The sequence below is a fragment of the Arachis stenosperma genome, chromosome 9, assembly GCF_014773155.1.
Source record: "Arachis stenosperma cultivar V10309 chromosome 9, arast.V10309.gnm1.PFL2, whole genome shotgun sequence".
NCBI lineage: Eukaryota > Viridiplantae > Streptophyta > Magnoliopsida > Fabales > Fabaceae > Arachis > Arachis stenosperma.
The window spans coordinates 161,611,901-161,636,788 of record NC_080385.1 but is presented as its reverse complement, the minus strand read 5'-3'; the positions used below and the strand labels follow the sequence as shown (position 1 = coordinate 161,636,788).

The window sequence follows — 24,888 nt, the reverse complement described above, 5'->3', positions numbered from 1 at the left end:
TTGTGTTGCTATATTTCTAATTTCACTTTTCTCTTCATTTCACCATGACTTTCCTTTTTGCTCATTACATGTTTGATAAAATGTCAACACTAGCTATGGAGTAGAATTTTCGTGCTTGGCATAGGGTTTGGTCATTGGAAGAAATTGAATAGTTATCTCAATAGTTGATTGAGAGTTAGGGATTGCTAATTGACTTGGAGTGCACTAAAGCTAGATTCCCCTAAGGCGAAGCTAGAACTTGTGACTCAAGTTGATTGTTCTCATTTGATTTTCCTCTACACTTAGGGGATGACTAAATGGAGCAAGGCCTAATTGTTATCAACATTGAGTGAACTATAATGATAAAGATTTCTAATGTCAACCCTAAGTCAAGTCCTTTTGATAATTGATTGTTTGTTCTTCATTACTTGCTAAGACCTTCCAAGAACTCAACCAAGGCTTACTAAACCAATAAGATGCATACTTTGGCAATTCCAAGGGAGAACGACTCGGGAGCTTAATACTCTCGGATATAGATTGTAGATTTGTTTGATGATGGATTTCGCGTTGGTTTAGACTATACTACGATTGATCACTTGATAAATTCTATACCAACAAAAATTCATTCGTCAAAATGGCGCCGTTGCCGGGGAATTTGCTTTGTGTGCCATGTTATTGTTTGGATTAAGCATGTATAGATGTACATAGTTGCATTCCATTGTGAATAATTCAAGTGACTAACCCCTCATTCATTACAATGAATTCCATTTTCCCTTCATCGCATGACGCGTTCACAACCAAATCCGAGCTTAGTCCCTTTTGATCCGGAATTAGAACGAACTTTGCTTCATATTAGACAAGCTCGGAGGCGGCTTAAGTTTGGAAAAGGGGAAGAGGCTTTCACCACCTCAACCACCTTACTAGAAGTGAACATTGAACCGTCACTCAAGGAAGGCACTAATTCTACTCCCATCAATCTCACTAATAAATCTTCTTTTGTTTTAGGTACTAATACCATGGATGCTCCAAGGAGAGTTACCATCAAGGAAGCGGGTGCACCGGATTATGTCCTTCAACCCCTTCACGTAACTCACCCCAACTTGAATGCTAACTTTGAATTGAAGACCGCTTTGATCAACCTCCTACCTAAGTTTCATGGGCTTCCCGCACAAGATCCTATTAGACATCTCAAGGACTTCCATCGCATATGTTCAACTACTAGACGGGAAGGGTCCGATGAAGTTGCTATATGGTTGTTTGCTTTCCCTTTCTCTCTTGAGGACAAGGCTAAAGAATGGTTTTACACCCTCTCTAGTGAAGTTATCTCCGATTGGGACTTACTTAGAAGGGGATTCTTGGACAAATTCCTACCTCCGAAGAAGATGGATAGGCTAAGGAAGGAAATGTCTTGTATTGTGCAAGGTGAAACGGAACCACTCTATGAGTATTGGGAACGGTTTCGCAAACTACTAGATGCATGTCCAAATCACATGATTGACACTCAAGTATTGCTTGGATACATATGTCAAGGGATGCGAGAGCAAGATAGAACACTCTTGGACACTTCTAGCAATGGTTCTTTGTCCAAATATAAAACCGCGGAGGAGGCATGGCAACTTATTATTGACTTGGCCGAATCCAATCAACATATGAGGCGAAGAGTCAACCGTCCAAGGACCGTGAATGAGGTATCAACTAGTAGTGAAACCACCGCTCTAACTCAATCCTTGAATGAGATGACATCTATCTTGAAGCAACTCCAACCAACAACAACCACAACCTCAATCATATCAACAACAACACCCTCCACCACCTCAACAACATAACCAACAATTGGTTCCTCAAAGAGTATGTGGCATTTGCTCTTGCTACTCTCACTACACGGATGAGTGCCCAAGCCTTCAAGAAGACAATACCTTGGCGGCTACCCACAATTTCTATGATCGCCCCAACCAAGGATACTACCAAGGTGGTAATCCCAACCAAGGGTACTCTTATCAAGGAGGAGGAAGCCACAACCAAGGAAGTGGATACAATAATCAAAATTGGAGAGACAACCATCAACAAGGGAATAGGGACAACAATAACAACAATGGAGGAGGTCAAAGATGGGGTAACAATTCACAAAACTTTTCACAAAACCGACCATACAACTCACAAAATCAACCATACAATCAACAAAACCCACAAAGAAACTACCAAACATACCAACCACCACATCAAAGACCACCACCCAACCAATCACAAGCTCCTCAACTCACATACGCAACCACTCCCTCTAACCAAGATGAAACACTCCGCACCATTATCCAAGGCCAAAAGGAACTACAAAACACACTTGCTTTCGGTCTCACCGGTCTCACCTCTACACTACAAGCTCTTCTTGCACGCATGGATACACCATCAACTCCCACTCCTCAACCTCCAATCCAAAGTGCCATTCCTTCTCAACCTCAACCAAATCCAAAAGGAGGCATCAATGCCATCACCCTTAGATCCGGTACGCAACTAAAAGGGAAAGAAGCAAAGGATTCAAGCCCTATCACAACCGCTCAAAAAGAGGAGAGAGTGAATATAGAAGAAGTAGTGGAAGAGGAGGTACCACAAGCCATAGTTGAGGATGAGGTCCAACCAACAAGAGAGACAACCAAGGCCAAAAGACCCTTGAAAGAAGAAGTTGTTCAACCACTTCCATTCCCAACACTTGCAAAGAAAGCTAAAAAGCGCCTAGAACTTGACCCCAAAATGGTGGAAGTATTCAAGAAAGTTGAGGTAACCATCCCCCTCTTTGATGCTATCCATCAAGTTCCTAGATATGCTAAATTTCTCAAAGACTTATGCATACATAAGGACAGAATTCTTGAATTGGAAACCATTCCATTGGGGAGTTCTATTTCCGCCTTAATGGGAACACTACCCGAGAAGTGTGATGATCCGGGTCCTTGTATGGTTACTTGCACAATTAATGGAGTTCACTTTAAAGATTGCATGTGTGACCTTGGAGCATGCGTTAGCATCATGCCACTTTCCGTCTACCGATTATTGAACTTACCACAACTAAAAAGGTCGACGGCAAGATTTGTCTTAGCGGACAAAAGCATAATAACCGTAGCGGGTGTTGCGGAAGATGTATTGGTGAATATAAAAGGGTTTGGTCATTGGAAGAAATTGAATAGTTATCTCAATAGTTGATTGAGAGTTAGGGATTGCTAATTGACTTGGAGTGCATTAAAGCTAGATTCCCCTAAGGCGAAGCTAGAACTTGTGACTCAAGTTGATTGTTCTCATTTGATTTTCCTCTACACTTAGGGGATGACTAAATGGAGCAAGGCCTAATTGTTATCAACATTGAGTGAACTATAATGATAAAGATTTCTAATGTCAACCCTAAGTCAAGTCCTTTTGATAATTGATTGTTTGTTCTTCATTACTTGCTAAGACCTTCCAAGAACTCAACCAAGGCTTACTAAACCAATAAGATGCATACTTTGGCAATTCCAAGGGAGAACGACTCGGGAGCTTAATACTCTCGGATATAGATTGTAGATTTGTTTGATGATGGATTTCGCGTTGGTTTAGACTATACTACGATTGATCACTTGATAAATTCTATACCAACAAAAATTCATTCGTCACTCCTCCCCAGAACGGTGCCCCAGCAGCCAGCATACCCTCCTTTCCCTTTCCCCCACTCCCTCAGTCCGAAACATCCTTTTCAAAGTGAAACCCCATTTCTTCAGCTGTGAGTTCATCCTCCTCCTCCCTTCTTCTTCAAAAACTCTGCATGCAATTGAATCTGTGGAAATGGCTAAAAGACACAAGGCTAGAGATGTTGATCGTCCTGAACTTCACATTGTTAATTATTTGTCTAATCCTGATTATGTAAGTTAAATTTTTTAATTATTTGCAAATTTCTGTATTTTAATTAAATTTTGTAGAAAATTTTTTTGTATTTTATGGTTAAATGTTGCAGTTAGGTAGATAGATATATAAATGTTGATTGTTACAGATTTTGTAAGAATTTTTTGAGAGCAGTATTAGAACTTTTAACTAATTAATATAAAATCTGATTATTAATTTTAAAATTATAATGTTAGCAATTTTTTTAATTTTTTGTTATTATGTTTAGATATTGTTAGTTAATTGGAAAATATGTTAAAAAAAATTTTGTTAGACGGTTATTTTGATTAATGAATAAATTTTGATGATTAAAGTTATAAATTATGATTGTAAATTGTTTGTTATTATGTATAGATGTTGTTAGTTAGTTGGAGGAAATGTAAGATATTATTGTTGGAAATTATATATTTAGGATTTATTATAATTTTTTGTTGGAGAATATGTTAGAAATCTTTTTGTAATACGAGTAGATATTGTAGTTTAGTAATTAACTTTTGTGATCAAGGTTGGAAATTATAATTCTGATTTTGTAATAGATTTAGAATTTGGAATTTAGAATTACTTAATTTACTTTTGTTATTAATTTACTTTTGTTATTAATTTAAGAATTTATAATCCGGAACTGCATCATTAATAACGAAATTTGTTAATATTAATTGCAAGGCCAATTTACTTAATACATAGTTCATTTGGGAAGAAAGGTAAATTATAAGAATTCAATTATAAATAAACTAAGAATACTAAAGTAACCTTAATTTTGTATGTTGTTAGTTAGACAATGTTGTTCATATGTTGTTAGTAAATAGCTGAGAAGTTATAATTAATTAGTAAATTATTATGATTAATTTTAGGAAATTATAATTATAGGAGTTATGATAACCTTTTGAAGTTATGTTTACATGCTGTAGTTTGATAATTTGTTAGTTATTTTTTAGTAATTGGGCTAGAAATTATGATTAATCGATGAAGTAGTAAGATTAATTTAAGTTGTAAATTAGTAATCATTCATGATTTGACTAGGAACATGTTATGTTTTTTCAGAGTTCACGGATGATGACATGTGACCACCCACTGCCTCCTGATCGGTACCATCCAAGTGTAGAGGATCATTTACGGGTTACTGGGTTTTATCATGCCTCTCAGATTGGAGTAGTTCAAGGACAGAAAGCATTGATAAATGCTTTAGTTGAGAGGTGGCGGCCGGAAACACACACCTTCCACCTTCCGATTGGTGAGTGCACAGTGACCCTTGAGGATGTAGCTGTTATTTTGGGCCTCCCGACGAACGGCCTTCCGGTGACGGGGATGACCTTGAGCAGCTTTGAAGCATTGGAGGGTGAGTGTTTCCATCAGTTTGGGGTTGCACCGAGAAAGGCCGACTGCAGAGGGAGCGGCATAAAAATGACATGGCTTAGGAATCTAAAAGAACGTATACAACTGACTGACGAAAACAGTATGCAGAGGTACGTCAAGTGCCACATTATGTTGTTATTGGGTACTATCTTACTTGGAGACAAGTCAGGGGCATCTGTGCACTGGAAGTTTCTGCCTTTGCTCCGGGATTTTCATAGTATCAGTAATTTTAGTTGGGGATCGGCATGTTTGGCGCACCTATACCGGTCATTATGCCGGGCCTCTCGTTTTGATTGTAAAGAAATCGATGGTCCGTTAACACTGCTGCTAGGTTGGTTTTGGATCCGCCTACCCTATCTTGCGCCCCCTACTAGGGAACCACGCAGTTTTCCGCTTGCAAACAGGTAACATTGTCAACTTACTTGTTATGTTCATAATTCTATTTAAGATGTGCTAGTGACCTAAATAATTTCAGGTGGCGTAACTGGGAGCGTGGTGACAATCGGTATAGATATCTTAGTCTCGCCCACTTTAGGGAGGCGTTAGATGAGGTTCAGGAAGGGCAGGTGTGTTTTTAATAGAAAATATTTGTCTCCAACTGAGGTTGATTGTTATTTGGCTTGTAATCACGTATGTCTTATGCTATGTGCAGTTCGTGTGGGTTGCTTATGGTGTGGATCGCATTGATCCGGGCATAATCCCAGAAGACATCTTCCTGCACGCAGTAGTCTGGAGCGCTACGGTTCCGTTGATTTCATTCGAATCTATTGAGTGGCATGCAACGGATAGAGTTAGAAGACAATTTGGTTTGGTTCAGAGAGTTCCATCTGAGGAAACAAATCTGGGAAGGGCACATGGAGAAACACTTGCTGGTCCTAAGAATCTTGACTGGGCCACAGCCCCGTCCCATTCATGTTGGATTATGCGCTGGACAAACAGGTATAATTATATTCTGTGTGAGTATGTGGAACCTTCACAGCATCCGTTGGATGTTTACATGGACTGGTATCGTGCACGGTATGGCAACCATTTGAGATTGTCAAATGTTGTGGTCCAAGAGAACGATAAAGGTGAACAAGTAATGGATGATGAGGGTAACCCACCTATAAATGATGAGGGTAGCCCAGTAATGGAAGATGAGGGTAGCCCAGTTATTCATGTAGCCAATGAAGAACCGGGGGCACATTCACATCCACATCCACCTCCACCTCCAGCTTCCCAAGAACAATTTCAGGCCTCGGTACCATATGTTGTTCAGACACAATATACCCCGTCATACCCAATAGATCAACAACATTGGAGTACTCCACAATGGGATGCTGGAGAGGGTGCTTCTTTTAGCCAGTTGCTTGGCTTCATGGCTGCGGATGCAGGGCAGTCACAATTTGGCCATCAACCTGAATTTATGCCCGGGAGGTATTCTTTGGACGCGAGGATTCCATGCCACACTGCCTCAGTTGCTTCTGGAGGTTTGGAAACTGGAGATTCCAGTAGAAGTGAAGGCGGTCGGGGGATATTTACTAGCCGGAACCTACGGCGTGTATCAATGGGTCAGATTGAAGAAAATGCCGGGATAGGTGAGCATGAAACGGATCAGTATCTCGTGGAAGAACCGGATCATGAGGAGATGGATGAGGATCAAGAGGAGAGCGAGGATGACGAGATGGATGAGGATGAAGAATCCCGCAACAATGCTCCTGATGATGCGGATGATGCAGGTCCGACTTTATGATTATGTTTTGAACTTGTTGGTTTTTTTCTTTTTTTGCCTTTTTATCCCGTGTTTGCATCATTTTGGATAGTCTGTTTCATTAAATTATGTACAGGTGAGACAGGTAAACATTACAATCTCAGGGTGGACCCGCCACGTCGGAGCGCTAATCGATACACCCCATCCATGTTCAAGAAGGCCAAGAAGAAATGCAAGAACATCCTGGAGAACATAAAGTGGGCAACAAGAAAGTAGCTGTGTATCTATGTTGAGTACTTGTATTTTGAACTTAATATTGTGTATCTATGTTGACTACTTGTATTTTGAACTTAATATTGTGTATCTATGTTGAATACTTGTATTTTGAAGTTAATGTTGTGTATCTATGTTGAGTACTTTTATTTTGAACTTAATACTGTGTATCTATGTTGAGTACTTGTGTATCTATGTTGAGTACTTGTATTAAGAACTTAATATTCTTATAGTAAAATACGTAATTTTTTTTAATTTTAATAATTTATTAGTTAGTTTATATGTATTATACTTGTATATACTACAACTATTTATTAAAAAATAATATTAATAGATATTATATAATTATGAAAAAAAATAATAAGTGACTTTATAATTAATGTTAAGTAAAAATATAATTACTTTAAACATGGGTGAACTTATAAATACAATAAAAATAACTTATTTACTAAGTAATATTAATATATAATTTAATTTGCATAAATCTTAGTAACAGATAAGCTAGCCTGGTGGAAGCAGCTCCCTTTTATTATCGTGCAGGGATGGGGGTTCGAACCTCAGATGATCCATTTTGAGGAAATTTTAAATTGTTCCGGTTCGGTCGAACCGGTAACTACCGATTTTGACCGGTTTCTGCCGGTTTAACCGGACCGGTTTCTGCTAAGAGTGATTTTGCTTATCCTTTACTCATAATTACGGTTTAATCATATCATTATTAAAATAAAAATTAAACTTTCTTAAATATCTATAAATTAATTTTTTTGTTTTATTTTTGTTATTGATAAATTATATGATATGAATTAATATTAATATTTTTTAACATATATTTAAATAGTGTAATAGATACTAATTAATTAATGAAATAGAAATTAAGTTAATTTGATATCTACGGTTATAAAGAAGTCTCAGGTCTCATAAAGAAGTTTCATGAAAGAACAATGTCCCGATAAACATAAACAAACGCGTAAAAATAAACAACCAAATGCCATAAAGTACTACAATGAAACATGATAGGCATAAAACTACTATCCTGGGTTACTGGGACCTACACCAGATGACCGACGGCATCTACTTCGGCTGTGTCCCTCGGCTCCACATTGCCGACAACGCCTAGGAGCACGTAACATTCGTGTGTCCATTTCGTTCAAGAAACGTGTCATCCTCGGGCGACCTTTGTTCACCCGTCTCATGTTCGGATTCGGGACAAATCGAGGGCCGCTGTACACAGGCCACATAGTGGGATTGCCCAGTGGCCGAAACCTAGCTCGGTAAACCCTCCGAACTTGGTCCATCTTGTAAACTTCGTGGACATACACTTGCCAATCCAGTCGCTGATTCGCACAACATGCAAAAACATGTCGACAGGGAATCCGATCCACCTGAAACTCACCACAGTCACAGCGTTGTTGACGGAGATCGACGGCATACTCAGTTCCAGCTGGCATCTCACGAACCTCGAAGACCTCATTCATCCTATCGAAGCAATTAACCTGGATGTTAGAACTTGCAAGCTGATTGGCATTCAATTTCGACGTGACAACCTCAGAAAAAACATGTCCAGCTGTTATCCGCGACTCCGCCTCGGCTCTTTTTCTAGTGAACAACTCGTTAAGCCTGTAGAATGTGGCTTTCACAAGTGCAGTTATAGGAAGATTGCGTGCCCCCTTCAACACTGAGTTGATGCATTCCACTAGGTTTGTCGTCATGTGACCCCAGCGGTAGCCACCGTCATACGCCAACGCGTACTGTTCGCGTGGGATTCGGTTAAGCCAGTTGGTATATGCCTCGCCCCGTTCACGTAAACGCTGGTAGCGCTGTTCGTACTCGCGCACCGTCCTCGAATAACCTGGACAACAATGATAGCCACACAAGAGAAGAATTCATGAGAAAAGCTGGTGGAAGGTAACTCGGTTAATAAGGAAAATATTGTTAGTTAACATTTACCTATATTGACCACAAGTTTTTGCAGGTACGGTGCCTTGAACTTTCTCAAGAAGTTCGACTCTATATGCCTGATGCAAAACATGTGGAATGCTCTCGGGGGCGACCAAGCTCCGTTGCTCCGGGCAATAGCTGCATTGATGGATTCGTGCCTGTCAGAAATCAGTCCCACACCATCCCTAGTCACAACATGTTGTCGCAGGTTACTAAGGAAAAAGTGCCATGCATCAGAAGTCTCCCCCTCCACAATTGCAAACGCAATAGGGACGATATTATTGTTACCATCCTGTGAAACGGCGACCAACAAACAACCCTTATACTTTCTGTACAAGTGAGTCCCATCAACCTGGACAACTGGCTTGCAGTGTCTGAACGCTCTAATGCAGGGGTAATAACTCCAGAAGACTCTATGCAATACCCAGATATCAGTTACTTCCTCATCACCTTGATATGCAGACATAGTCTCGAAATGGACGATTGCTGATGGCTCCTTGTTACACATGGCCTGAAACCAAATAGGCAAAGCTTCATATGATGCTTCACAACCGCCAAATATTTTTTCCACTGCTTTTTGTTTCGCCAACCATGCCTTCCGATAGCTGACGGTGTAATTGAACTTCGACTGCACTTCCGCAATAACTGATTTCACCTTTATCGACGGGTCAGCCTCAACCAACGGCTTTATTGCTTCCGCAATTGTGTTCGAATCCAGCTTCGAATGATCCTGAGAAATAGTGGCTCTAGTACAAGTGTGAGAACCGTTGTACCTCCTTATAACCCAACAATACTTTCTGCTGATCATGCTAACCCTGATAAGCCAATCACACCCTGATCCATACTGTGTACACTTCGCATAGAAGGTCAACGGCTCAGACTCATACACACGGTAGTCTACGCCTCTTCGGATGGTATAATCTTTCACCGCCATCATAACAGCTTCCCTACAACTGAATTCCATTCCGATTGCAAATTCACCATCTGCGACCATAGGAATTTCTACCACAACGACAGCCAAATCAAAACAATTTAAGGCAAATACATTTAATAACTTAAAGACTACGTCAATGCTCCCTATATCCCCATCAATATAAATATTATTCCTATCTATCATGTTGTCATCCCACTTTTAACATCCTACAAACATAAACACATAAAAAACTTTGGACGAATGCACACAACTTAATTTTCACGTGACTTATATTCTTATTTACATCTATCAACATAGATTATTTCCCAAAGTCTACTACTTTTTATATTTATATGTTAATACGTACCGGCACTCATATATTTCGGAAACTCCGGCGCATGCATGGCTTCCAAGTCCAGAACCCGCATGAAGGACGGCTCCTCAAAGGGATCTTCGTTTGCAAGTGCATGTGCAACGTCTCCCACATTTGGACCCACCACCCCGTCACCTTGATCTTCTTCTCCTTCTGGAGCAACAGCTTCGTAATTGCTTTCAAACTCTTCCTCACTGTCACTATCATATTCTTCCTCTTCAATATTTCGGTCCACTTCAGATTGTTCGAATTCGACGTACAACTCTATCACCGATATCTGACCGCGACTTTCAAAATACATTGAAAACATCTCCTGCATACTCGCTTCGTCGGTTACATACTTGGTTTGATACTGCACGAAACCACCAAATACCGGTATGGGATATCTATATACCATACATGATATTTTCTTCCATATCTGAACACCTATCTTCTCACAAATCACACCTTTTAGCTCCTCAAATGAGATTGTGAAAGGGATTACAATATCCAACGGCTTCTCACAACTAAATCTCACTCCTTCAGGTGTTTGTAATAGAATCTGACCAAAATAATATACTCTAACTGTAACTCTATCAACCATTTTTCATACTCTCATACATAAATATCTAGTGAACTCTCATTTACTCTTGGAGTTCAAATGAAATAACACAGACTCAATGAGAAGTAGAAGAGAAACAGGGGGAGGAAGAAGGGAAGAAGACGCGGAAACAGTAAAGAGGAATCAGATTTGAGGAGTGCATCCGAGTTTCCAAAACACACACATATATATATATATATATATACAAATCGGACCCGCCGAATCCTACTAAAAAAAATTAACTTTTTTTTTCTTCTGCAAAACGGACCCAGCGACTCCTAAAAAAAAAAAAAATTCCCTCCCACAAAACGGACCCAACGACTCCATTAAACAAAAAAAAAAAAATTCACCTCCCCCACCAAACGGACCCAACGAGTCCTTCAGTAAAAAAAAAAAAAAATTAAACTAACCACAAACATACCCAGCGATTCCACTTTCATACACAACATAAAAAAAACTTAACATTGCACCCTTAAGGAATCGGACCCAACGATTCCCATATACAATCTCAACTTTGAATCCCGCCCACGCCAATCGCTGGGTCCGAATGCCCCCCTGCCATGGATCAGAAAAAGCTGTCCCACACCATTGTCTAACACCTCCATTTGCCATATCTCTGCACAACTCATTCTCCCTCCCAATATTGAAAAAACTGAGCCAAAAAGTTTTGGTGCACAAATTTTTGTTCTTAAAATGTTCTTTGTTATATATATATCCATAAAAGTTAGTTTTTGTAATTCTAAGATTTGAACCAAACCCTCTTAATCATAGTGTAAGGTGATTTTTATCTTGACTAATCACAAATTTACTATTTTGATAGTAAATAAAAGAACAAATTAATAGATACATTACGCTGGTGTGTATATATATATATATAGAAAATACTTATTTGATTTGCACCAGGTATCCATCAAGTTGGATCCCTCGAACAGAGGTACAAAGTGAGCGACTCTTTCAAACAAACAAGTTCTATTGCCATTCCGTAGTGAATATTAAACCCAGAAGAGATGGTTAAGAAAATTTTCATTTTCATTTATTATAAATTATAATCCATTCAGCAGAATTCTCGCCATTCTAATCAAATAATTTGGCTGCATGATATAAATACAGAACCGATTATCTGTTTTATTTTTTGCTTACCCAGATCGTAACTTGGCTCATAAGTAAGATTCCTAATGTAAGATGCAGACCCCAAATACAATCGTTTTTCCACTCTCATCAGATATACTTATAAGGATTAAAAAATATAACAACAAAAAAGAAAGTAGTACAAAAATGGACAATTGTATGCTTGCTGAACAAGAGCAACTATTATGCAGTATCATCAGATAACGTGACATTTATCCTATACCATTGGTGATGACACATTTCATCGTAAAAAATGTCAACTTCGTGAAAGAACTGAAAGCATAAACAGAAAAGCATGAAAAGCCTTACACAAAAGCATCCATCCCTTCCATTCACCAGCCATACTTTTTCAGAAAATCTTTAGTTCTCTTCCTCATGCGGGTGAAAACAATCACTATACAACCCAGCATCCATGGAGAGAAGTTTGTGCCCAAGATGTTATATTTCTTGATCCATTCTGGAGTGTCCCTTGAAACTAGCGCGATCATAAATGTTATTACTAGCACCCCGATCAAGATCCTAGTCACTGGTTTAAGTACTGAGTCCTGCAATTGAAGGTTACACAGAAGAGAAACACCTTTAGTTTGATGGACCTCAGTTAATAAGAAATGAAACAAGGTGCCTTACTACCATCTAAGTTCCTCAGAGTGCATTTAACTATAGAGATACTTAAGTCCCCATGCTTGTTTAAGCATTGCTTATTTTCAGAATCTTATTTCCTATCACCACTTACATAAAGAATCAATCACAACTAGGTGTGGTAGATTACATAGATCAAACAATACCATTGTGTCCTATCATGTATCATGTCTATATTGAGATTATATTTCCTATCACCACTGACACAAAGCATCCATCTAGAAAATGTTAAGAATGCTATATCTTATAAAGGTTTTATCTTGGACGTAGGAAACTCATCATCTCCTCCATCCTTCTTATTCAACAAAGATAAAGTCCAAAAAGGAATGGATCAACTGCACAAAAACCACATAAGCAATCCAAAAAGGTACCAACATAAACATGTATAGAGCACCCCCTTTTTTTTTTGAAAAAGAAAAAAAAAAACTGAACGCACAAACACACCTAGAAGAAAGATGTGCCGAGTCCATATGACATAATATAGATGAATCTTAAATCCCACGTTAAGAGAAAGCTTGCAAGAGTATTTTTCTCATTAAAACCCCGAAAAAAAGAAATTGTTTTTTGGTCCTTAAGGTCAAGTACATAAATTTCTGTGGCTACCTTCAAACATAATTGCTTGTTCAATGAAGCCTCTAATGGTGAATGTTGGCTATGCACATTCTTCTCTATACTCTGATAGATAATATAGGTAGAACAACTCATGAGCCAAAAAAAATTGGATAGTTTTATTCATAGTAAGATACCAAAAGGTATTAAATACTCGCCCTAATGTATATATATAAAAAATTTCAGAGCTTCAAAAGACCAACGCAATCTGTGTTTCTTCTCCTTATGGTAACCAATCGAATTCAAACTATTGAATTCCTCGCTCAAATGGATGAAACACACTTGAGGTTCTTCTTACATCCATTACCTATGAGCTTTTATTTTTTTTTCTCATTCCAATGAGTATTGTTACAGACTTATAGGCACAATTTCTAAGGAATGGTGTACTAGAAAGAAGGGAAAACTAATTAGAGAAGGGCATGTAACATGTTTAGTGTGGTATGGCCAGCCTACTCTATGAACCTTCTCCAGTTCTCCTCTCCCTATTCTGAATTTTGACCATAGTTTCTCCAAATTACGGCGAACGCTTCCAATTTTGATCCTGTTTATGGAGAATCTCATCACCACAACTAAAAGTAGATTTTCATTGTTCTGTTACTTGGATTGATGAATTGGGATGATCCCTGTCTTAACCGATCTGAATATAAGTTTCTGTGGTTGGATTGTTCATCTTACAAGTTACACTAAAACAGCTAAATATCCTTTCTTTCCCCAATTGTTACCAACATAATAATAAAGCAAGCATTAAACTCAAACAAAAATATCAAATTCCCTTCTTAGTTAGATCCCAAAGCAATCACTCAGAAAGGAGAGGGTACCTTAGGTTCGCCATCAACATAAACAGTAGCACCGTCGTGGTAAGTGAGGATGGACCTCCCATTTCGGTGGAAGCGGATAGGGACGCCGCGACCGGACTGAGGGTTAAAGACGAAGATGGATTTGAGTCCGTACTTTTCGAGAATTTCACGCACTTCCAGTTGGTCCTGTTCCCAACCACCAAGGTTCGACTTGAACACCGCTATGGGTCCCTTCCCTTGCCGGTACAGATGGATCTCCACCTCCGGCACCTTCGTCCGCACCTGCTTCTTCGGCGACACCTCATCCGTCGTCGTCGTGGGGGCTGTGGCGGTTGCGTCTACCTCCTCGATTTCTCCGATCAAGGGTGCTTTCTCTTCCTCCATGGAGTTTATATATGTTTCCGTCGTAACGCTCTGATCTGAATTCTGAATTTTTGAACGTGGAAGATGAGTATGATTCTATGAGTAATTAAGCTTCACACTCAAATCTAATACAAAATACAAAACCCTTTTTTTTTCCTCCTCAAAGTAAATATTTTAATCAAAACTTTATATTTTAATTATTTTAATCAATATCGATGTTCTTTTTAGCTAATTATAAAATGTAAGTATATAAATTTTGCTAGTATTAATCATATACTAATAAAGTTTGAGAGATTGGGGATTGGGGAAGGTTAGATGGAACAAAAGAATATGATTCTTTTTTTTTTTTCTTCGTAGAATTGAAAAAAAAAAATTAAATCATCATCATATATCATATATGAAATTAGATGGATGATTGTATGTATCAAAATAGACTATGTTGCTGTGTACGGAAAAAGGATTATGTTGCTATTCTTTTCTTCATTCTAAAGAACATATAAAAATATTAGAAATGTGCAATTGAAATAATAATAAAATAGTCAAGATGGTAATTATTTTGTTACTTTAATTAATAGTTTTGATTAAAATTTAAAAAAATATAAAATAATTTTATAAATATATCTGTATTTTCATTTCATATATATATATATACACACATGTGTATGTTGTCTAAAATTTTTTTAAATTAATTCTAACCTTATATATATATATATATATATATATATATATATAGTAGATAAATTTATAGATTGTAGGATGCAATATTGCAATTGAAGAATTAAAAAAAGGGTAAAAATAAAAAAAAAAGGGAAAAATATAGGGATGAGGATTCAATTATAATATATATAGTGATAGTGATATACTTCACCTTCAAAAAAAATTACTTTATTCTATTAATTATTGGATATAGATGGAGCCCAAAAAAAATATTGGATATACTAATATAGATGATTTGAAAGATTATTTATCCGAATAGCAGGGGAAGCAGTTAATTATAAATGATTATGTGAGCTTAAAAAAATCATTCTTAAATGCATATATAAAGTAAACTTTTATTTATTTTATTTTATTTTATTTTATTATCGTTTTTGGCTGTAATTTTTTTTGAAAGCAGTTGAAGTGAATAGTGCAGAGACAGATCGAAAATGGCGTACCTTTTTCCTTTTTCTGCACGAAGTTGACCTTGAAACCAATCGCCCCGTAAATAAACAAACCCGCAACAACAATAACGAGCTTCAACGTGAATCTTCGATTTGGGTCCCTACCGTAACCAGCTATGTCTTTGCGCAGGCGAACCTTGCTCAAGGTCATCGTCCTCGGCGATAGTGGGTACGTTTTCTAGGATTAGGGTTTTTTTCTTTTCTTTTCTTCATATTTTATTTTCCTCCCTGAAATGCATCCAAAAATTTAGTTTTTACAAACCCTTTTCGTTTCGTTGTTAGGGTGGGAAAGACCTCATTGATGAATCAGTATCCTGATCCTCACGTGCCCCTTCTTCTTCTCCCAATTCCATTGCTGTTTGGTAATTTCATGCGTTATTGTTGGAGGGTCTGTGTCATTTCACTTCGTCCTTGAACCCCTTCGCCTGTTACATTGTTGCACCTTTGACGTTATTATGCTTGATTTGTTATTTAACTAATGTACTTAACTTTTTGTTTACGTTATGGTTCTAATTCGTGTTAGTGTTAGTTACGCGAAATTATTCCAAAAGTGACTAGTCTTATATATGATTTTTTTATGTTGAAAGTAAACGTTTCACCTAAGAGTACTAGTGCACGTTTCATGACATTTCACACAGTGCCTTATCTAAATTATTGCTTTAGTGAAATAATAAGGTTTCAGTTTGAGGTCCTTTTGATGATAATAAGGTTATTTTCTTATTGGAGTTTGCATCTTTTGACCGCTAGGAGTGTGTGTGCACAAGAAGTTAGTATTAGGAAGTAGTAGTCAACATATTGTGTAGACTTTTTAGTTTTCTGTTTGGACAAGTTGTCAAAAAAGATTTATGGATATTTCCTTTTCTTGAGTTATCCACTTTGGAACCTTAACTACTTACATAGATATGTGCACAAGAAGTTTAGTCAGCAATATAAGGCAACCATTGGAGCTGATTTTGTAACTAAAGAACTCCAGATTGATGACAGACTAGTCACTCTTCAAGTGGGTTTGTTTTCTTTCTCAATAGTATTTTTGAATCTCTATATATATTATGTGAAAATTGTGTGTATTTCAATTGTATGTTTGATTGGTAGATATGGGACACTGCGGGGCAAGAGAGATTCCAAAGTCTTGGCGTTGCATTTTATAGAGGGGCGGATTGCTGTGTTCTAGTTTATGATGTGAATATAATGAGGTCATTCGATACCCTTGATAATTGGCACGAGGAGTTTCTCAAGCAGGTCCTTCCTGTCTTTTTCTAGATGATAGTTTCATTTGTTGTCCTTCATGACCGCATCCATATTGGGTTCTGCTTGTAATATTTTCTCAATGTTATACTTTGTGGTTATTAGAAAATGGTAGGACTCCATTTTGATTTTCTGGTAATATACTGGAAGCATATTGTTATGATTATGATTGTAGTTTGTAGTCTAACATGGGAATCCGGATTCTTTACCTCAACATAGGGCAAGAAACACAGTTTTCAGACATTGTTAGTTTACTTGCATTCTTCCATCATTTCATAACCTTTTATCTGTGGCACTATCTCCCTGGATACAGAATTGCGAAATGCATTGTGATTTGATTTGTCTCACTTTCTTACGTGTTACTTGCCCTTATTAGATTTTTTACAAATAATGTTCTATTAAGACTTGTATTCTTATTGTGAGACAGGCAAATCCTTCTGACCCGAGGAAGTTTCCGTTTATATTGCTTGGAAACAAGATAGATATTGATGGTGGGAATAGTCGAGTGGTAGGCAAGTTTAATTACAGATTCATGATTCCTCATCTCATGCATAAATGACTAATTATCTTAAAAGCAGGTATCTGAAAAGAAAGCCAAGGATTGGTGTACTTCAAAAGGAAATATCCCCTACTTTGAGACGTCTGCGAAAGAAGATTACAACGTTGATGCTGCATTCCTCTGTATTGCCAAGACTGCCCTAGCCAATGAACATGAGCAGGACATGTAAGTTTTGATTTTGAAAGATATGGACTTGCTGATTACTGTATGAATTTGTACATTATCATATGAGTGCAAGTCACCACTATTATGTAATTGATGAGTTTGGATGAATGCATAATAACTATGCCTAGAACTTGTTGAAAACTTTTTACATAGACAGTCCCAATCTGGATAAAAGAGGATGGTTGACTGGCTCTGCTAGGTCTTTAAAAGCCAATGTAAAACTTTGTTGAATATCTATGGCATGGATCAAACACTATATCATAGGACTATTGTCGTTAATTTATTAAGTTGTACTTTTGACTGTATGAACTTGTAATGGAAGAAGACATTGATGTTTCGTCCTCACCTTTAGAGGCAATGAAGATTCCTTAACCTAGGATCTTTGAAAAGTATTTATGAGGAAGTTTTTTATCTCTTTCTGATCTCCATGGTATTATTGGTATGTTCTGTAAATTCCTGAAACTGTACCATTAGTAGTTTGTACAATTCCGTTTCTAACTATTGGTGTTCTGACCTCTGAGCTCCATTTTATTATTGGTATCTGAAATTCTGACGCCTTCCAAACATTAGTTATTTGTACAATTCAGTATCTTATGTTTAGGGGAAAAAAGACGGATCTCTCAGAATCCAGTTTTCCTGTTGTATACTGTATCATTTTTTCTCCATTAATGATGGTGTGATTCTATACAATTTCATCGGTTTTTGTGGAAGACATTTTTGTACTAAATAAGTTTCCTTCTTTCTTTTGGAGATTTAGATATTGACAGGTAGCTGCTAAATTAACTTCTGAATTGTTTCAATTTCAATTGTGCAGATATTTTCAAGGGATTCCTGAAGCTGTTACACCAGAGAATGAACAGAGGGGTGGATGTGCATGCTGAGATGGAAACAATGAATAATTTTACGGACTCCCCCTAATGTCGTGGCTCAAATTCTTCAAATTCTTTTTGCTCAAATAGTGATATTTATTCCTTCTTGTATACTGTATGCTATGGTTCTGTGAGTAAATTGTGTTTGACTTTGTGCAAGTGTAGCTTCCACTATTGGAAATGTTTCATTCAGTAGAATGGCTACATCACTTTCGGCATGTAAAAGCAATGAATATACTAAGGTGAAGGATAACACGCAGAGTATGAATTAGAGCATTTGGAGTGAGTAAATTATATTCCAAATGAATTTATATAATTTATAAACCTTAAATTTTAAATTATATTTTTTTATAAAAAAAAGAAGAAAAAAACTTTACTGGACGACAATAATTAATTACGTTTGGGTCACATTTGTGATGAATTAATATACTCGTGCATTAATTGAAAAAAAAAAAACTAAATTCACTAATGATAAACAGTTGACACTAAAACCCTGTATCTATGCCACTAGTATATTTTAATCACTATGGACTATGGAGTTGATAATTGAAAATGATTTGATTAATTTGATTAAATTTTTATTTAATAATTTTTAATTATTAATTTTACGTAAAGTTAATTGCACGTGAGTTTTTACTTCGTTAAAAACTTAAAAGTGAATTCTATGGTCTCTATTACCCTATCAATTTAGAATGAAATTTACAACCGCCTCAATTACATGTAGCATGAGTGGTTAATTGCTAAAATAAGTGTAATATATATATATAATTTTTTTTTACCGAAAATAAGGAGATTCGACAATTTTTTTAATTGAGTACGAAGAGATTATACTATTTAAGCTATAATTTAGTTATTCAAACTAGCTCATTTGCTTGTTTGAATATTCCTTTTTAAATTAAATTGATATATGCATCATGCATGCTTGTTTAATATACATACAACGTGGCTTCATTAGGTCCCCATGTTTCTACCATTTTCTTTTTGCATCTTCTTATTCGCTTCTTCTCTGACAACAATTAGAGGCTATGGCGGAAAACACTCGTTCACTTGCAGTTGGTCTCAGAACTCTCTTCTCTCTCTTGGGAGCTTTCATGCTCGCCACACTTCTTTACACTCTCTTCACCGATGGTTCTCCTTTCCGCAAAGAACTTCTCACCCCGTAATAATCCCTCTCTCTCTCTTTCAAAATCTTACTTTGATTTTGTTGCCTGCAATTTACAATCTTCGAGAATAATCTTTCATCAATCTACTAAGAATTTTATGTCGTTGCTAATTAATTATCAAACTGCTATTCTTGCCTCTATTTTTCAGGTGGATGGCAGCAACTTTAATTGATTTCTATATCAATGTTGTAGCTTTGGCGGTAAGTCAACTCAAAAGCATCATGTATATAGTGATCCATGGAATACCAATACCTGTTGAAGAGTCTTTTATTGTGCTTTGTTTTTCTTCTATAGAACCCTGCTTGTGATTTTGAATAATCTAGTTAAAACATTGCCGATTTATTTAAGGCTCAGTCTCAAAATTCACTTCTGGAAACTAAGAAGTTCCACCTTTGTCAATCATATCAGGTATGGGTTGCATACAAAGAATCAAACTGGATCAGCTCATTTCTGTGGATAATTTTCCTTATCTGCTTTGGAAGGTACCACTATCTGTTATGATTCGATCTTATATCTCAGCTATGAGATGGAGCTTACTTTTCAGCAAGACTTCATATTATTAGAACAACGCAATGGTGTTTATATGGATAAAAGTTAAGATTGATCAAGAGTTTGTGGTTGTTTCTTATAATTGTTTATGATCATTCAATGGAGTCTCGGAAGTGCTAACTTATTCTCACTAATATTTTTTGTATGTTCCAGCATTGCTACATGTTCCTATATTGTTTTACAATTTCTGAAGCTGTCACCTCAAGAATCTTCACAGGATCCTATGTATTATGTTCTGTTGCGGAATCCAAACAAGTATGTAAATTGAAACACAACTATAGAATCAGATTTTCTCTTCATGTGCCTATAATGGAATTACCCCAGCTTGTATCTTGTTTCTGCTTCAACATCTTTTATTAGTTATTTAATATGGGGTTTCACCAAGTTGCTTGCTTCTGATTCTCGCTATACTGATGTCTTATTCTATTCATAATAAGAAAAGATTATTAGAATTCTTGAGTTTGATTAACAAATTGTGAAGCCTGTTTCATGTGAAAGAAGCAAATAAAATATATGCACCTTTCAACTAGTGATGCTCTATGTGTTTTTTAAGGGTTTTATATATAAATGAATTTTAGGGTGTAACTAGATATTGTTGTTTTTCTTCTCACTAAATTTTATTATTCAAATTGTGTAAACTATTGCTATCCTTTTGAATTGGTCTTTCTCTAGAGATTCCAATTTCATCATGATCTAGGATATTATTCTCTGTTCTCTGATTGACTCTGAAGTTTTGTCATATAGGACTACTGCTGCAGAACCAAAAAGGAAGAATTCTTTTGTTGTGGCTCTAAGAGCCCTTTTTGGCATCTTGGGTGTTTTCATGCTTGGAACTATAGTGTACACTCTTGTCACTGACGGTTCTCCTTTCCGGATGGAGCTTTTAACTCCGTAAGTGCTTCATATTTGTTGCTGTGATCTTTATTATGGAAGTCATGATACTTTTTGTCAATATAAGCATGGTTGAGCATAAGCATGAATCAGTGAACTCTTTTTTGTAGTCAACTCTTTCTGTTATAATACATAAGCATGGTTGTCAATATAAGTCATGATATTTGTTAATAAATGAATGCTTGGTCACAATTCTGAAACGTTCGACTTTCAAGCTTGGTCACAGTTTTTTGTAGTCAACTCTTTCTGTTATAATACATACTTGCAAGCAAAATGTATCTGTTGTTAAACATTTGAGGGGTTATGCATAATTAAAGTACATCATGAACAACATTGATTTTGAAATGCTGCAATATACAAGTTTGTTACGTTCATTATTTTCCTAAATTAGTGTTCTCAAGGCCAGAGCATACGCTTTCTGTGCTTGATATGCAAGTGTATTTGCTGCTCAGTGTAGTAAATTATCTCTAAAGTTTATGCTTTTACGTTTCTTTGTGAATGTCATATGCTCCAACATTTGCAGGTGGATGGCAGCAACATTAGTTGACTTCTATATCAATGTTGTGGCTATATCAGTAAGTTTGTATATCCTCATATCACAGGCTCTATAAATTATACAAAATCTAAATGTCTCGTCATCAACTTGAAGGATTTAAGGTTTGAGGAGGCTCTTTAAATTGTTTTCTTTTGTCCAAAAAGAGAGATCATAGAAACTTCTGTTAATATACACAGTTTTACACATTTTTACGATAATAGGGAAATCTAAACTTTCATAAGCAAAGTTTTAATGGAGAGTGAGAAGCATACCCACACACATTTAAACTTAATGGTCTTAGCCTATACACTAAGAAACCAACCATCTCTAAGAATACAAGTGAAATTTGAATTAACAAGTGAATCTTGCATCTTCAATAAAAAAGACTTGAATTATATCAGGAACACTGGTCATGTCATTGTGATGGTTGTGAAAATATTACTGGCCGGTGACCATTAAATAACTCTGGGATAATCGAAATCAAAATGTTTCAGCACGATCACATAATCAGTATTGAATACTAAAGAAAAATTGAGTTTACCGTACACTTTTTTCAGTCAACTTGAGTATACTAATTATTCATACAATATCAGGTTTGGATAGCCTACAAAGAATCTAGTTGGATTAACGCAGCTTTTTGGATAATTCTATTGATATGTTTCGGCAGGTTAGTTCTTTAGCTTTGCTTCTTGCTTGGTGATTAAAACTAGTTGTCATCACTCATTAGAAAATTTCTCTATCAAGAATTTTAACCTCTTTGATTATTATAGTAGAGATTCCATCATCTATTTGCATTGTTTTTATATATTTCGCACTTCTTTGTATCATCTTATCTTCTAAGAGTATCAGGTTTTCATATAGTAAGAAATTTTTACAACTCAAGATCCTTATTTAATTTTATTTCGACTATTATTTGATCAATCATAAAATTAAGTTCAAACTAAGCATTGTTTTCTTTATCAGCGCTACTACAAGCACCTACATTGTGTGGCAGCTGTTCCAGATCTCTTGCCAAGACCCTGTCTACCTTATTTTGGTACGTCATGGCGACAGGCAAGTATATAGCACTGGTTTACAATGATGTTTAAACATTTGACATTTGGAATTAATATTAGTTAATATGGCACTTGCCCTTTTCAATGTTATAACATTCTTCAACTCTTGAGTAGCTAGTAATGTTGTATTGGCGACTACTTTGCCATTACTAGGATATTGTGGATAGTTTGCTTAGAACTTTAATAATTGCTCATGCTAGGGCAGAAAGCAAATATAAGGGGATTCCTAATGAGGCACAATAGCAATGGTGGTTATGAGCAAATGTTCATGCAAATCTCATTCCGGATTCAACTATGTAAATTACAAGAATCATATTGTTTCTCCAAATGCTAGAGTAGCAGCTTTATGATCTAGTTATCCATGTAGTGTGATCATGTAAAAAAAACTGGTAAATACTATACCATTGGATTTTACACAATTGAATAGAACTACATATATTTAGAAGAGCTTGTTGCTGTTTCTCCTTTCACATTAAAAATAATGCGTGTGAGTGAGTTTGTATATTGTGTATGAAAAAAAAAACAGAAATAACCGTCCTCCAAAACAAGTATCGGACAGGAAAAAAAAGAAGAAGAAAGTATTGTTATATTACAAGTTTCTAAGACTATGAAGTAATAGTTTCTTCATTCACACGTGAAGCTTTGATCCCTCAAATATTATATATATATATATATTAGAACTTTTAAACTGTACAATTTGACACTTTTATGATTATTACATGGTCTTTTTATTACATTTTCTTTCCAAATACTTTTATTAAGGGATTATTTTATCAATGAAGCCTATCATACGTATTTTAAGAAAGTAAAGTTGTAAAATAGATGCAAACTATTATAAATGAAAAATAATTTGAAGTTCTAATTCATCTTTTTAATTTTAAATTATTTTTTATTTTATTTTTTAATATTTTCAATATATACATATATTAAGTTTTTGCTTATTTAAAAATTAAGAAGATGAATTAATATTTTTAATTATTATTCATTACAAATATATACACATCTTTAAGGAAGTAGATAGCGAATTTTTTTTTTATTTAAATTACATAAATATAGTATTTACAAAAATGAATAAACAGTGAGGTAATTACAAAAATGCATCTTGGGACACATCTCGGATGTTGAGGGAGTAATTACAAAATGGGCATATCTCGGATGTTCTAACGCCGTGCTGTGATAGGGTCATAGCGAGTCACATCCTGGGTACACCCGGGATATGTGTATGGGCTGATATCGGATACTGAGCATTCAAGATATGCGCAACGGGGGTCTCAGCATCCGAGATAAGAGCAATTGTCGTGAATGGGGCTCAGCATCCGAGATAAGCGCACATGCGTATATAAGTCATATCATCCGGAAATTATGTGCATTACAACCATTTTTTTCATTTTTGTGACCTTCTAGACGAGTGAATTCGAGTTCTTTCAGAAAATATGGCTCCCGACAATATGTCCGCGAATGAGATATCAACATACTGAATGCTACTTGACATGTAGTTGGAGCTTTAAACTTTGAGGTTAGTAGTTTAACCCTTTTTTATTGATAATGAATAATAAATTTAGATGTTTAGTCTTTAGTAATGTAGTTTAACCCTTTTTTATTGATAATGAATAATAAATTTAGATGTTTAGTCTTTAGTAATGTAGTTAATGGAGTAGGTATAGTGAGTTGATAAAATTAGAAGATCTACGTTGGTTTATTTGGTATACCTAGGATCGATGTATACGTTATATAATTGATTGTGATTACTTAAGTTAAATAAATAAAATAGGTATCTAATTGTGAGTTAAGTTAAATAAATAAAATAAGTAACTCTCATTTAACCTGTTAGTCCAATAAATAGGTATCTGTTACATTTAGCATAAATGATTATCTAGGTGGATTATAAATTTTAGTAATATTTAGCAATAATTAATGGTTTAGATGTAATTAATACGCGCAAGTAAATGTTTTGGAAATTGCAAAGACTATGATTACTGTTGCCACGCCGTGTGACCCCGAGTCTCTCGCCGCCGGCCATCTTGTTGTCCTGTATAACGGAGGCTGGATTTGGACATGCAATAGAGTTGAGGGATTTTATGTTTGACAATTCCTTGATCTCTGTATTTGTCAAGCAGTGGAGGCCTAAGACCCACACGTTCCACCTTCTATGGGGTGAGACTAGC

The 24,888-nt window shown here is 36.1% G+C and overlaps 4 protein-coding genes across 7 annotated transcripts; 2 read left to right on the top strand and 2 right to left on the bottom strand.

The window, feature by feature from the left end:
- Positions 1-8,220: 8,220 nt before the first annotated feature.
- LOC130950362 (uncharacterized) lies at positions 8,221-10,999 on the bottom strand. The gene is made up of 3 exons (XM_057878864.1): positions 10,411-10,999; positions 9,140-10,132; positions 8,221-9,041 (listed from the first exon to the last, which is right to left on the bottom strand). Exons 1-3 carry the CDS (start codon positions 10,997-10,999, stop codon positions 8,221-8,223), a joined length of 2,403 nt encoding a protein of 800 aa, XP_057734847.1.
- Positions 11,000-12,097: 1,098 nt separating this feature from the next.
- Positions 12,098-14,719, bottom strand: LOC130947450 (uncharacterized). Its single transcript, XM_057876157.1, has 2 exons — positions 14,191-14,719; positions 12,098-12,669 (listed from the first exon to the last, which is right to left on the bottom strand). The coding sequence occupies exons 1-2, from the start codon at positions 14,551-14,553 to the stop codon at positions 12,457-12,459; spliced, it is 576 nt and encodes a 191-aa protein (XP_057732140.1). The 5' UTR covers positions 14,554-14,719; the 3' UTR covers positions 12,098-12,456.
- Positions 14,720-15,598: 879 nt separating this feature from the next.
- On the top strand, positions 15,599-18,830 carry LOC130947449 (ras-related protein Rab7). Its single transcript, XM_057876156.1, has 7 exons — positions 15,599-15,861; positions 15,975-16,001; positions 16,593-16,692; positions 16,785-16,931; positions 17,365-17,445; positions 17,516-17,661; positions 18,476-18,830. Exons 1-7 carry the CDS (start codon positions 15,809-15,811, stop codon positions 18,540-18,542), a joined length of 621 nt encoding a protein of 206 aa, XP_057732139.1. The 5' UTR covers positions 15,599-15,808; the 3' UTR covers positions 18,543-18,830.
- A 649-nt stretch (positions 18,831-19,479) lies between these two features.
- Positions 19,480-23,170, top strand: LOC130947448 (uncharacterized). Of its 4 annotated transcripts, none has more exons than XM_057876152.1 (9): positions 19,480-19,689; positions 19,842-19,893; positions 20,102-20,175; positions 20,396-20,497; positions 20,987-21,133; positions 21,657-21,708; positions 22,262-22,335; positions 22,632-22,704; positions 22,929-23,170. In XM_057876152.1, the coding sequence occupies exons 1-9, from the start codon at positions 19,556-19,558 to the stop codon at positions 23,055-23,057; spliced, it is 837 nt and encodes a 278-aa protein (XP_057732135.1). In that variant the 5' UTR covers positions 19,480-19,555; the 3' UTR covers positions 23,058-23,170. The 4 variants fall into 4 exon arrangements, with proteins under 4 accessions (XP_057732135.1, XP_057732138.1, XP_057732137.1 ...); XM_057876155.1 differs by having other exon boundaries at positions 22,924-23,170; XM_057876154.1 differs by having other exon boundaries at positions 22,632-22,721.
- The last annotated feature ends 1,718 nt before the right edge of the window (positions 23,171-24,888 follow it).

Bases quoted from the DNA above. Each gene is read 5' to 3' on its own strand.
- LOC130950362 (XM_057878864.1), bottom strand. From the start codon at position 10,999: ATGGTTGATAGAGTTACAGTTAGAGTATATTATTTTGGTCAGATTCTA. The intron at 10,133-10,410 runs GTACGTATTAAC...TCGTTGTGGTAG, and splicing joins TCCGAAATATATGAGTGCCG to AAATTCCTATGGTCGCAGAT. The intron at 9,042-9,139 runs GTAAATGTTAAC...ATTGTTGTCCAG, and splicing joins AAAACTTGTGGTCAATATAG to GTTATTCGAGGACGGTGCGC.
- LOC130947450 (XM_057876157.1), bottom strand. From the start codon at position 14,553: ATGGAGGAAGAGAAAGCACCCTTGATCGGAGAAATCGAGGAGGTAGAC. The intron at 12,670-14,190 runs GTACCCTCTCCT...CTTCAATTGCAG, and splicing joins ATGTTGATGGCGAACCTAAG to GACTCAGTACTTAAACCAGT.
- LOC130947449 (XM_057876156.1), top strand. From the start codon at position 15,809: ATGTCTTTGCGCAGGCGAACCTTGCTCAAGGTCATCGTCCTCGGCGAT. The intron at 16,693-16,784 runs GTGGGTTTGTTT...TTTGATTGGTAG, and splicing joins ACAGACTAGTCACTCTTCAA to ATATGGGACACTGCGGGGCA. The intron at 17,662-18,475 runs GTAAGTTTTGAT...TCAATTGTGCAG, and splicing joins AATGAACATGAGCAGGACAT to ATATTTTCAAGGGATTCCTG.
- LOC130947448 (XM_057876152.1), top strand. From the start codon at position 19,556: ATGGCGGAAAACACTCGTTCACTTGCAGTTGGTCTCAGAACTCTCTTC. The intron at 19,894-20,101 runs GTAAGTCAACTC...CAATCATATCAG, and splicing joins TCAATGTTGTAGCTTTGGCG to GTATGGGTTGCATACAAAGA. The intron at 20,498-20,986 runs GTATGTAAATTG...TTTGTCATATAG, and splicing joins CTGTTGCGGAATCCAAACAA to GACTACTGCTGCAGAACCAA.